Source organism: Daktulosphaira vitifoliae, unplaced genomic scaffold (genome assembly GCF_025091365.1).
Source record: "Daktulosphaira vitifoliae isolate Bord-2020 unplaced genomic scaffold, ASM2509136v1 Scaffold_4, whole genome shotgun sequence".
Lineage (NCBI taxonomy): Eukaryota > Metazoa > Arthropoda > Insecta > Hemiptera > Phylloxeridae > Daktulosphaira > Daktulosphaira vitifoliae.
Window position 1 is genome coordinate 17,563,678 of NW_026099575.1, and position 12,944 is coordinate 17,576,621.

At 27.7% G+C, this 12,944-nt stretch overlaps 2 protein-coding genes across 3 annotated transcripts in view; one reads left to right on the forward strand and one right to left on the reverse strand.

The window, feature by feature from the left end:
- Positions 1 to 12,944, reverse strand: part of LOC126905528 (protein cappuccino-like) — a 27,719-nt gene continuing 14,775 nt past the window's right edge. Inside the window, exons 4-19 of the mRNA XM_050685303.1 lie at positions 6,876 to 7,033; positions 4,918 to 5,020; positions 4,764 to 4,855; positions 3,644 to 4,691; positions 3,441 to 3,561; positions 3,237 to 3,369; positions 3,071 to 3,161; positions 2,948 to 3,009; positions 2,660 to 2,869; positions 2,447 to 2,594; positions 2,183 to 2,353; positions 2,028 to 2,120; positions 1,645 to 1,696; positions 1,405 to 1,560; positions 1,205 to 1,280; positions 1 to 608 (exon numbers count right to left, since the gene is read on the reverse strand). Of these exons, the coding sequence (XP_050541260.1) occupies positions 570 to 608; positions 1,205 to 1,280; positions 1,405 to 1,560; positions 1,645 to 1,696; positions 2,028 to 2,120; positions 2,183 to 2,353; positions 2,447 to 2,594; positions 2,660 to 2,869; positions 2,948 to 3,009; positions 3,071 to 3,161; positions 3,237 to 3,369; positions 3,441 to 3,561; positions 3,644 to 4,691; positions 4,764 to 4,855; positions 4,918 to 5,020; positions 6,876 to 7,033 (2,753 nt within the window). The 3' untranslated portion in view covers positions 1 to 569. The remainder of the gene's footprint in view (positions 609 to 1,204; positions 1,281 to 1,404; positions 1,561 to 1,644; positions 1,697 to 2,027; positions 2,121 to 2,182; positions 2,354 to 2,446; positions 2,595 to 2,659; positions 2,870 to 2,947; positions 3,010 to 3,070; positions 3,162 to 3,236; positions 3,370 to 3,440; positions 3,562 to 3,643; positions 4,692 to 4,763; positions 4,856 to 4,917; positions 5,021 to 6,875; positions 7,034 to 12,944) is intronic.
- LOC126905531 (maltase 2-like) overlaps positions 7,939 to 12,944 on the forward strand; it is a 27,089-nt gene continuing 22,083 nt past the window's right edge. The window contains exons 1-3 of one of the 2 annotated variants that reach the window (XM_050685313.1): positions 7,939 to 8,103; positions 8,292 to 8,557; positions 8,628 to 8,835. The gene's annotated coding sequence lies outside the window, so the exon portion shown is untranslated. The remainder of the gene's footprint in view (positions 8,104 to 8,291; positions 8,558 to 8,627; positions 8,836 to 12,944) is intronic. The other variant, XM_050685315.1, reaches the window with a different exon arrangement.

Consider the following 12,944-nt stretch of genomic DNA (forward strand, 5'->3'; position numbering starts at 1 on the left):
GTAAATATATAACTTTATATAATCAAAATATTTTAATTCAACAAGTATATAATATATTTTATGCTACAGTGGTGGTAACCAATATTAATTTAAAAATTTAGTGCAAACTTCTTCATTGTAGATGTTAGTTGAGCAGTAACACAATCCATAAATATATTTTTGAAGCATCAGTAAGCAATAATATAATTGATTACTTTTAAAGCTTTATTTTTACAACAATAATCACCATATAAAATGTATTTCTAGTCAGTCTTAAGGCGTTTTAAATAAACAATTTAACTAAGTTAAAAACATAAAAAAAAGTTATATGTTAGTTTAGATTGAACTTTAAAATAAACTCATAAACAACAAAAATAAACCTTTAAATTTCATTATTGAAATTTTTTTACAAAAATATAACCTAAAAATTATTAATTACAATTAATAAAAATTCTTTTAAATAATTTTCAATGATACAAGTTTTGTATTGAAAAACTCTCACAATTGGTAGATTTTCAAAAGTTAACAATTTTCTTTCAGTCTTGCATTTGATTTTTCTTTTCAAAATACATCATCAATAGAAAAAAAAATTAATTTTTTAAGCTAAATTTCGATTGAATTTGATTTTTCTGTAAACATAAAAATTAGAAATTTATAAATGATTGATAATTTTTGCTATAATTTATTTTGTTCTTATCAATAAAATATTGATATTAAATAAGTGTTTGGTCTTAGGAAAAATGACTTGGTGATTTTTTAATTTATTATTATCAGTGTTGAATCATATTTAATACTATTTTTTTTATTGATTCTTTTTCCATATTAAAATCTATGTACATTGATATTATTAATACTCAGAAACTTTGTTTTTATAAATACGAAATACACACATAAATTATAATTTGAGATGTGATTGCAATATAATTCACTAACAAATCATACATCCTTGTTTATTTTTAAATGATTTTAATAAATATTGACTATAGTTTTAAAAATAATTTCTTGAGCTTAATATAAAAAGGTTCTCATTAAAATTTTTGTTAGAAAATTCACTATTTACCACAGTTTCATGTTAATTTAGAAGTAGTTTCAAAACAAATAAATTGAAATTAAATAACTACTTTATAAATTAAGTCTTAAGAACAATATTATTTCGAGAAAAAAATATTCCCATATTAACAACACTCACAATTTTCCGATGAATTAAAAATTTTAAGTTACTTACTAATCCCACTAACGATTTTTTACTTGTCCTTACTAATTGTTGTCTCTCTTTTGTTTTTCTTTTACTTTCTAAAAGCCTGTAAGTCAAGATAATGTATGTGTTATTTTGATTTTGTTTTACCAGTAAAGAGCAAATATAATAAACTAGCATTATTAGTAATATAAAAAAGTTAATTTAAAAAAAGTATAACTTTTAATTACTTTTCTTTCACAATTCGTTGTTGTTCCATATTCCAAAAGTCTTTGAAGTCTGTACAAAATGGTAACCATAATGGAAAAAAATCTTTTGGTGCAACATCATTAAGATTTTTACTATCTTTCGGTTGAAATTGATAGAATCGCATCAATTTAATAAAACTAAATATACCAATTAAATTTTTTATGAAAATTTGTTAAGATAATTTAATAATTTAAAATAAATGATATGATCCAACAACTTACAGTTTTTTACTTTCTTCTAAATTTTCCAATTCATTGTCCAACTGTCTTCGAGCTATAATTCATAATTTTATGTTACACGAATAATAAATAAATAAGTAATTTATAGTATAATTTAATACAAATTACAGATAAAATAATGTTATTAATACAATTTCGCGAATGTTAATTACAAGGATACTGAACGGAGAACAAATAAATACAACAAATAAGTAAATCTACTATTAAATCAATGATTAAACTAAATGAAATTATTTTATGTATTAAAGCCTGTAATTATAAATTATCGTTTGTCTATAATTTTGTTATATAATAATAAATATATAATAATTTTGTTTTGTCTATAATTCATTAAATAATACATTTTTCATAAGGTTAATAATTACCCATAGAAATAAATGATTCCATTTTAGATTTGAAAGGTTCTAAATTGTCTTCGGCAGATGAAGATATAACTTTATCAGTTTTCTTCTTACATCCTAAATATTTAAATTAATATATTTTAAAATAACTAAAACATATTTTTATTTATGTCTCTAACCTGCAAGTTTAATTTTCAAATCTTTTAAGCCTTGCTCTAAATCATCAAAAGTGACATGAGCTGCTCGATCTACATCACTAGGTTCTGGCACTGGAAGTGATACTTTCATTGGTTCGTTGCATTCAGAAATGTAAGTTCTTACAATAAAATGAAGTAAAGTCATCGAGTTATCTAATATATAAAAATCAATAAAGTATTACAAACAATAGATTTGTTAAAAGTTAGTTTTGCATCTTATTATAATTTATTTTTAAAAAACAACACCTTTACTCTTTACATCCCTCAACTTAGGCAAAATTTCCAAACCAAAACCATCTGCTTGACCACGTTGACGATTTCCACCATTCATATAGTTTCCCAATGCCAAAATGATGGCCAGCACTTTTTTCAAGCTTTCCGATGTTATTAAAAACTAAAACCGAAAGATAAATTGTGAGATAATAATTATTATCATATTTTTACAATATATATTATTACTCTTGATGTAGCTTTCATATTATTTAATTTACTAGCAATACTATTGAGTGCATCATTAAAGTCTGATTGAAATATTAAACAGGCTACTCGGTCGCCAAAATGTGGAATTTCACTAAGCTCAAGTAGAAACAGTTCGGGTTTATCTAATGGTTGTTCTGGATGAGATGACACGTGATCTTTTATCAAACGAAGTTCTTCTTCGGTTGCCGACTAAAAATAGAGTAAATTGAAAATAAATTAAAACAAGCACAAGGGGTATTTAAGGTTTAATCATGATAAAATACTTACCACTTCATATATTTGTTGTAAAACTTCAACACTAACCACTGAAGTATCAAAATTGTACAAAGCTAAAAATATCAAAATGAATTAAAAATACATGGTCATATACTTATTTATATTTATATTTACCATTTTCGATTTCAGAAAAATCTAAATGTAAACTCTGCGCTAAAATTCCCACATTTCGAGATCTTTTTGTATCTAAAATTTGTTTAAATTCCTGAAATAAAAAAACATATTTTTATAAAAATAAAAACATTTAAGATGTAATCAGTTATTCAAAATGTTAACTAACCTCAGATTTCTTTTTTTCTAAAACTTTTTTCTTGGAAACTTTAGGTTCGACTGCTTGACGAGAAAATAGCTGGGAAAATTCATTAATATTTGGTATAGGTGCTTCTTCTAAATCACTCCACAATGGTTTCAAGCTTTAAAAATTATTTAATTGAAATTTATCTATAGAGATAATATAAATATTTTAAATAACTTTCAAGTTTACCTATCGGGTGAATCAGGAGAAGATGGTGCATAGACTTCAATGTTAGGTTCTTTTACAATCACTCTTGTCCAATATAATGGTCTCATTGGTACCGGAGGGGTTATAGGTTTCTTACGTAGCACTAATAATATTAGTAAAAAGACAATATAATACGCTTTGTAAATACTTAATATTTTAACAACTTATTCCAATGTAATACTGACTGTTACGTTGAGCATTCCAACCACCGACCGGTGGTGCAGGAAACGGTGTTGGACCATTTAATGGCGGTGGAGGTGGTGGTGGAAGAGTATTATCTTTGATAGCACACGTCATAGATTGAGGAGGAGGTGGTGGAGGAGGTATTGAATTACCCTCAGATAGAATAGGAACTGGAGGTGGTGGTGGAGGTGGAATATTTTCATCATATATATGAGGAAGAGGAGGAGGAGGAGGGATATTTAATTCAAACAATGATGGCGGGGGAGGTGGTGGTGGTGGTAGCGGAGGAACATTATTAAGTAATGAAGTTGACAGAGAAAATTTTTTTGTATTACATGGTAATTGTGATTTATCCGGTGGTGGAGAACTCAAAATGACTACAGGTCCATTTGACGACAATAGGCCATTTTCGGTCATTGGAAGAGGGGGAGGTGGTGGTATTTTAATTTCCGATGATACAACTTGGTTTTCTCTACTTGAATTAGGTAGTGAATTTTCAGAAGAAGGCTTCATCAGTTTGACAGGTGAACTATTTTTATTAACTCCGGGCGTGTTGGGAGATGAATCTGTGTTATGCCCAATGGTACTTGTATCACTAGTGTCTAAATTTGGTGACATTTCAGCGATCACTATTTTTCTAATATTTGAGCTCACTGGAGTTGTTAATAAAGAGGTTCCGTGATGTTTAGTATCCTCTACGGTACCAGCAGGAGTGTAGTACAATGAGACATCGCCATTGTTAGGACTAGATGGCGGAGATACCTTAACACTCTGTTTAGGGGTTGATACGGGTGACCATTTATTGGGAGGGTTTTGGGCTTTTGAAACCTTATCATCAGGTGAATTTTCATTAGTGTGCTTTATTGGAATTTTTGAATCTTCAACTGATAAGTATGATAATTTTTCCGATAACGAAGTCAAAGATTTTTTACGTTTAATTGGAAAATTAATTGACGTGGGGCTTTTTGTAGGCGAGAACTTTGGTATGATGTTCTCAAAGTCCGGCATATTTTCTTTATGAGTAGAACTAATGCCATTTTTTTGAAGCGACTATAAAAATTAACGAAAATTTTCAGAGTTTGAATATAATTGTGCACAACCATCACTTTTAATTATTCTTACCTGTGTGATGATAGTCTTGTTTTGTATTTCTTGCGAATCTTCTGTTTTTTTATAGATCTTGTCAGTTTGTCCATTATTGCCGTTTATATCTCCTAGGAAAGTTATCATTGATTACCATATTTAAATGATATAGTTTTAGATCGTAATTATTCACCCGTATTTTTATCTGTCAACCAGGTTTGTTGATTAATGCGCCCAGGTGACTGTGTTGGTGAGTTAATTAATTCTGAACGGGCCCAGTAATACATGAGATCTGACTAAGGATATCACAATAATAAAGTAAAATTAATTAGTTGTACTAAATTAGTTACACATGGGAAAATGCAGTATGCGTAAGTATATATAAATATTATGAATACAAGTATTATAATATTCGTATTATAATATGATATAAGTATTAATAATATTGAATTACGAAATGTCACAATTTTCATTGTTGCAACATAATAATACACACTAAAACTGTGTAGTAATTTTATAAACTAATAAGTATTTTATTTAAAAAATAAAATATACATTATTCTTAAGTAACGATGTACATTCATATTTAAAACTTTTAAATAATCACAAACTATTTAAAATAGATTTATTTTTATTTATATATTTTATTATTTAGATTTAATTTAGATCATCGTAGAATTAGGGAATAAATTACTTTGGTCCCTTTGATCAGTCCCTTCTTTTGTGTTTAAAAATTACCTGAATGCGCTCAACCCGGTATGAGGGTCAATACAACATTATACCATTAAATTGTTACTTTTACTATAGTTTTTAAAAATTTGCCCTAATAAACTTTAAGTGTAAATATAATATTTTCTACAAGTAATATTTGTTTAACACATTGTTAACTATAAATAGTTACTACCCTTTAAAACATTAAACCGTTTAATGTCTAAAAGTAAGTGATATATTAGTTATTAAAGTACTATTAAGATCGAGATAAAAATCTAGATAGTATTTTATTAATATACACAGTCAACAAAACATCAAATTATATCAACGAAAAAAAGTATTTTATTGAAAACATTTATGAAAAATTATTTGGGGTTTCACTTTATTTTTGCTGTTTAGTGTTAGACAACAGGTGGGATAATTAATGAGAAAAATATTAATGTATGGTGTTAGAAAAACAAGGTGGTGTGTAGGCTGGACCATCTGGCGAACATTTTGGATAAGCCTTAGATACTAATAACAACATTTATAGAAATTTAATATGATTTTTCATTTAATTTAATAAAGTTATTGACATTTTAAGCATTAATTATGCTTTAATTTTTAATCACACAAAAAAATACATGAGATGTACATAATAGTTGTAATGTAATAGTAGGATGATTGGGGGAATGGTAGTCTGCGAGTATTATGGTCTCTTTGTTTTCTACAAATCTATGATAGCTAAAAATCAGGTGTCTACGCTAAATTATTCATTGGGTTTATCAAAACCTTAAAAATATAATTTGACAGTTTAGTTTTACCTTCAAATTTTTTTTTTTGTTCTATAACAAATATTTTGGTAAAACTCGTGATCTGAAAACTCTTTTTAAGGTAAGTTTATTTCACTTTAATAATAAAAATAATGAGTAAATTTAAACAAATTTATATTATAATTTGTGTTATACTAGTAAACAAAAACATTAGTCATGAATTTTTAATGTATTTTAAAATTTGAGTGGTTATCATTTTCCTATATCTGAGAATCCAATTTTTTATTTAACTTAAAATTACATATTTACTTTAATTTAAAAAATATGAAACATAAGTATATTTTTCCTTACATGTTAATACTTCATCTATTAGTAACTGCATTATATTTTTATTAATGATTTGCCAAAAATTTAAGTTCTTGCTAAAGAGACTGCAATACCTCCATTCTCCCTTAATTAATTTGTTTTGTAAAATTTATGTTGGACAAAGAAAATTAAACAGTATTTCAATAAAAAATTTGAAAAATGTACCACGTTAAAAAGTAATTAAATACACGCCTCTATCGAGTATATAAATATTTTAATGTAATGATATTACAAGTAAACTTTGCTGTCATTTTAATTTGATAGACGGCATTTATTATTCTAAATTTTAAGTTTACGAAATATTTATAAACTATAAACTTACTCTGAACACATCACTGACTATAGAGTTTTTGTCATGTATCTGTTTGATGACACCCGCTGTCAGAAGATCTGTACAGATTTGAGGAACCAACGAACGGGCGTCTCTTCGTAACTCTTCAGTCCCGAACGAGGAAACTAACCAGTTGACCAGTACTTGACCTACGACACAAAAAATTTAGAAAATAAATTTAAATGTTTATCAATATAATATTAAAGTTTCAGCATTAATCTGTTCACTAACTGCATACGAAGCGTATGGTTTTTTGCTGACGTTTGGCACATACGCGTAAACAACAAACCGGACTCGATTGAAGACTAGCGCTGGAAGAAACTGATAGGAAAAAAACATTATCTAGTAATAATTACAAATGAATATTTTAATAAATTCAAGGACAGCCAGAGGCAAATATCATTACAGTCGTTTTACACACGGCGATTTTAATGACTAAACTGTCATAAAGCGTCAAATTAACAGATTTTAAATTAAATGAACTTTAGTAAATTCAAAAATGTCCGACGATGATCGATGTTATTCTACAAAAAGGCGTTTTAAAAAATTATATGCATTTATAGATTGTTTGTCCTGAATTCCAAAACTTAGTAATGCAATCAATGATGACTTGTAAGGAGATTTACAATAATAATATTCATGTGTTTTTTATATTTTTAGCTATTAAATTTTAATAGATGGATATGCAATATTTGGACTACTCGTTAGCAATGTATACATTTATTGTTTATAATTTTCATAATAGATATTCCATGTAAAATACAATATATATCTCTGATGTATATAATGCCCACACTCAACAACATTTTTAAATTAACGACTAAGTGTGGGTAATGACTATACCTACTACTGATAGTTAAGTCTAACATGCTGTTGGATTGGGATGGATAAACATTAAGTATCGTGAGCAATAACTGATCTCTCGTTTATTAAAATATTAATATTTTTCATCAGATGTTGTAAGTAATACTTTAGATACAGGAAACTGAAATAATATTGAAACTTCAAAGTTCTAAGTTCCTATCATACACTTTTCTTATAAATAACTATACAGGTTTAAACGTTTTATTTATATATTAAATAACAGTGATTATTTTTTAAAGTAACGATTTCATAACCAGTTTAAAATAATAATTTTGATTACCTGAAAGTAAATAAATGCACTTTAAATGTATTACCCTTTATACCAGTTATTATTTACACAGACCATACGTAGTTGGTAAGTTTAATGTATTATAACTATTTGATTAGATTTATTCCAAAAAACCAAAGTTCATTGTGTTTAAAATAAAACATTTTATATCTTACAAGATTTGCAGTATATTTAGATACTATTCAAATAACGAATGAGCCTAAAAGTAGATTTTATGTCAAATAATAAACCATTGAGATCATTAATTAAATTAGTTTCAGTAAGTATTAAGGAGAAAGAAATTATACCATAAACGGTAACGATAATTAATAACTATTACTTTTCGCATGGAAATTAAAATGAAACGGAAATAACGACTTCTTTTATTGTGATTTTTGACTACTTGGACACGATCAACTAAATAATGAACATCCTTAATGATATTTAAAATAGTCATATAGTTATCCATATTTAGAGTCAGCGGTTTTATCTTTTATTTTATTATACACAATATTTCAACTCGTGTCTGTTTTATATGTGTGTAGGTATAGTTTTTTGGTTATAATATAAAATGGAAAGTTTTATTTTTAACTAATTTTTTGGATTTTCAGGTTGACATTTTTAGCTTAATAATTTTACCACGTGCACAAAATTTTTTTATATAAAATTTAAAACGAAAAATAACGGAAATTCAAATCATGAATATTAAACATTCTTTAGACAAAATATAAGCAAAAATTGTTGATTTATGGATTTAAATAATTATTATAGTTAATAGTAGTGAACAATATGATTCAGTCGACGTACTAAACGATTAAGGTTTGTATTACTATACTACGTGCCCACGAGCTTTGTCATTTTAATGTTACAATACATCTTACACCATTTTCAAACTTATCAATTGCCATTAGAAATGGAGTTCACCGAGTATACTGAAAAATGACTTTCATTTTTTTGTTACAATTCACAATATCACATGTCTTAAAGACATTGGGTGTAATTTTATTGTAAAATAACAATACCTTTACTATGCAAGCAGGCTCATGCAACTTTGTCTACGCTGAATACAATGCGTCGGTGGTCTTGTATTATTTTTTAGTTCGATTATTTTTGTTTTGTTTATTGCACTTTAACATACCGTAATAAAAGCATTATAACACTAGCCTGTGGTGGTCACGTAGTCATTGATATGACTGCGAATATCGATTAATTTATGTATTTAAAGTCATAAAGAATAATTTGGTCTTAATCATAAGATTGACAATAAATAATGAACATAATGTTCTTAACACTGTTATTCAGAGAAATTAATTTTTATTGTCTTACAGTAGTATTTTTAAACTCCACGAATGTTTGGTGCAATGTAAAAAATAATACCAGCTACAAATAAACAGGTGCTATATCGCCCTCAACCAGTCTGTCTGAAAAAGAAACATATTCTAGTTTTAATCGATATTGATCAAATTCGTTTAAAAAATGACTCAGTAAAAAAATGTTAACAGGGACGTCATGGTGAATAGAGTTCTTCACACCTGTCAAACGTCTATCAATTACGAAAAGGAAGTTCACAGAGTTGAACAGATAAACGGATAAAAAAACACATCTTCAAATACATGAAGTTATGTGCGTACTCCAATTCGTTGGTCATAATGACAATAAGTTAACATGAGCACTATTAAGTCAAATGATGTATTTAATCCTCATTTTTAGTATTAAACAACAGTTTAGGGCAAATCTTAGTTAAAAAATAAGTGTTTAAACAGCTTTACGCTCATAATAGGATTAAATATACACACTTAAATAATCTTTCGTGTATATAATGCTATATTATTTATCACATTATGTAATAGCTGTTAGATAATGTAGTTTAAGAAAAAATAATACCCATCTAAGAGACACGAAAAAAAAACTGTTAATAGATTTAGATAATACATATTCGAAATAGCGGCCTTTTTAATCGCATACAGCTGCACTAGACTTGCAACCGGTCCATTTACGATTATGTATGTCAATATAATTTTATGGAAGGCTGGAATTCTATTAGGTTCTCTATTAGTTGTATCCATTAAGTTTGCAATGACACCTACACACTATAAAAACAGCAATACGGTTTATACCTAGGACACCATGCCAACAATTCATGCGCTTGTGCTACTTAAAAGAAAATTTGTTTAATGTGAAAATAGAAAGGGGTATGCACTTAAAGAGCAACTTCTGATATTGTTTGTCAACTCATTCATTTGAGATTCATGAAATTCTGCTGAAATATCATTTTCTCTAAACAAGGGAGAAATAAAAATGTTAAAAATATTTTTTATTGTGTTATATTACTTTAAGACACATGAAACATTGAACAAACCGGATTTTATTTTATAGATAAAGACAATTTTAATTTACTCTTTTATGGTAGTGCAGCTATTTAAATCGAAAATCATAAAGGTTAAATAGTTCGGACTTCACAAAAAAACTGATTTTAATCGAAATTAAATGATTTTGAAATTTTAACCGCTAATATATTATGTTACTTATGCGTGTTTGAGATATAACAATATACTTTCGAAAGTAGTTTGATGACTTACTTGACATTTGCAAGTCAAATTCACTATACTAATTATGAATACTTTATACAAATATTACAGGTTTTTTCTTGTTTATGTATTTTTTTAACGTATTGAATAGATAATGTAATTACTTGAACTAGTCGTAAATAACTCGCGGGGGGTTTATTCGGTTAAAATGTCAAAAATTAGTTCCGTTCTCATTGTACATTCATGTACTCGCAAATTTCATACAAGTTCATCTTCTAATTATTCGTGTTTGTCGGCACATAATATTATTCGTAACTAGGTATTGTGAAAAGGTCATAGTATTATTTTAACAGTTCATGAATTGAAGAAGACATAAGTTTTAAATAATTTAATTGCGTTCGAATTTGGCTGAATTAATAAATTGATTTAACTGCGGCGCAAAACTGGAGATCCTTGCGCAACCGGTTGAAGCATAGGAAACTCTTATATATTTGTAAAAAAATAAAAATAATAATAAGTGGAATTAATTAATTTGCAAAAAGGTAATTTGATATCAATTTTTTGTTTCTCATCCACTACAACATTTTCGATAGAGAAAGCAAATAAATGTTACCTCCAGACTTTCGTTTTCTATTAACTTATCTATTCCTAAATTCTTAATAAACAGCTAATTTTTATTCCATGACATAAGTTTTTATTTTAAATTAAAATACCATATTGGCTCATAAATTTTTAGATAATAGCAAATCCTTGTTATATTTTTACGGAATAACTTATTTTTAAAAAAGAAAACGCATTAAAATTAATAATATTATAATATTCCGACTAGGAAGCAGCTACATGGAAAACTGTTAAAAAACCTTGAATTTATTTAAACACAGCCTAATTACTCTATGATCATATGATACATAAAAATAATAAAAATCTTTATACTTCATATAATTAGAGATAGGAGTTCTATGTATATGTAAATTTATTAAGTTATTCTGAACACACAATTAGCCAGTACCAGTTTGTATTAATGGAGTTGAAAACTTATATGTTACCGTAGTTATAGTTTTTGGGAGATTAGGAGGGTTTATCACCTCTAAAACGAAATATATTTCTACGTTGCTATGTATAAAATTTGGGACCCTTCAAAGTGGCTCAAATAAAATTTACAAGTGCATATAATTCCTAGCTCTATTCGTAATATTAAACTAATTTACTTGTAATTGTTTCGATGCCTTAGAGCAAAAATTTAGCAAAACCTTAACTGAGCACGCTGGTTAGTGTTTGAGCATATACTGATTGGCTAACGTTGATATCAGGTGAGAATGTAAATTTTGCTATGGATAATATCATCGAGACACCAGTACAATTGTAATAAAACACGTATATTGCACAAATACGTTTGCAGGAACCTACGCATTCTAATAAATCAATGACACCAAGTACGCCACCGCATGATGTCTTTCATTTGAGTTATTGGTATTTGGCGGTCACTAGAAGGCTTTTTTATCACTAAGTCAACTACCCAGGTGACCAATCTTCATAATACACCGTGACACAGTTTAGTCGTATTAGTATTCATTCTTGTTGTAAAGATTTTTTAGAGAAATGTGCAGTTATAATAATTTTGATATAATTAGGTTAATCCTGACAGGACTGAATTATAATTAATCGGGCCAAACTGGGCTTTAACAATAGAGCTATTTTAGATGAAACGAGTAAAGAATGTTGGCCTCTGGTGGTTCGGAAGGCGTGAGGATCGAGAACAAGATATGCTAGTTGAAATCAAAGCTTTACCAAGCACGATTTCGCCAGGGCGATTTTTAGGATCGTGATTTTACTATATTCAACAGTTGATGAAGTGTATGACACGCGCGTGCTGAGTCGATCGTCGGCAATAGATAAACCACTCTGATGGACAGGATACGATGAACGTCAAAACAGTCAACAAGCTTTAGGCGTTGTATGCGTCGATGCATATTGCGTCTGTTTTTTTTTTATTTGTGAATATCTGTACGATAAGCAAAGATGACATCCGATATGACTGCGTCTCATTGGCGATCACGTTTCTCAAGAAATAAGAGCAAATAAATAGTTCAAGTGAAGGGGTCTTAAGCACACATGAATTCGTTATTTAAATTTTTAATTAATTGGATCTCCAATAAATGATAACTAATAAATTACAACGCATTTAGTCATACACTAATTACTGAGCATTATGGTTATTGTTAGGCATAGTAATTATCTAGCAGGAACAACGCCCCTTCAACATAAATGTTGAAAATAGATGCAAAAGAGTAGATATAATTGACTATTGGAGACAATTACCATCATTAAATATTTTTTTTTTTAGATTCATAGAACTAATTATTTATATAACAGTTTGCAGTGTTTTAAAAATAAAACCAA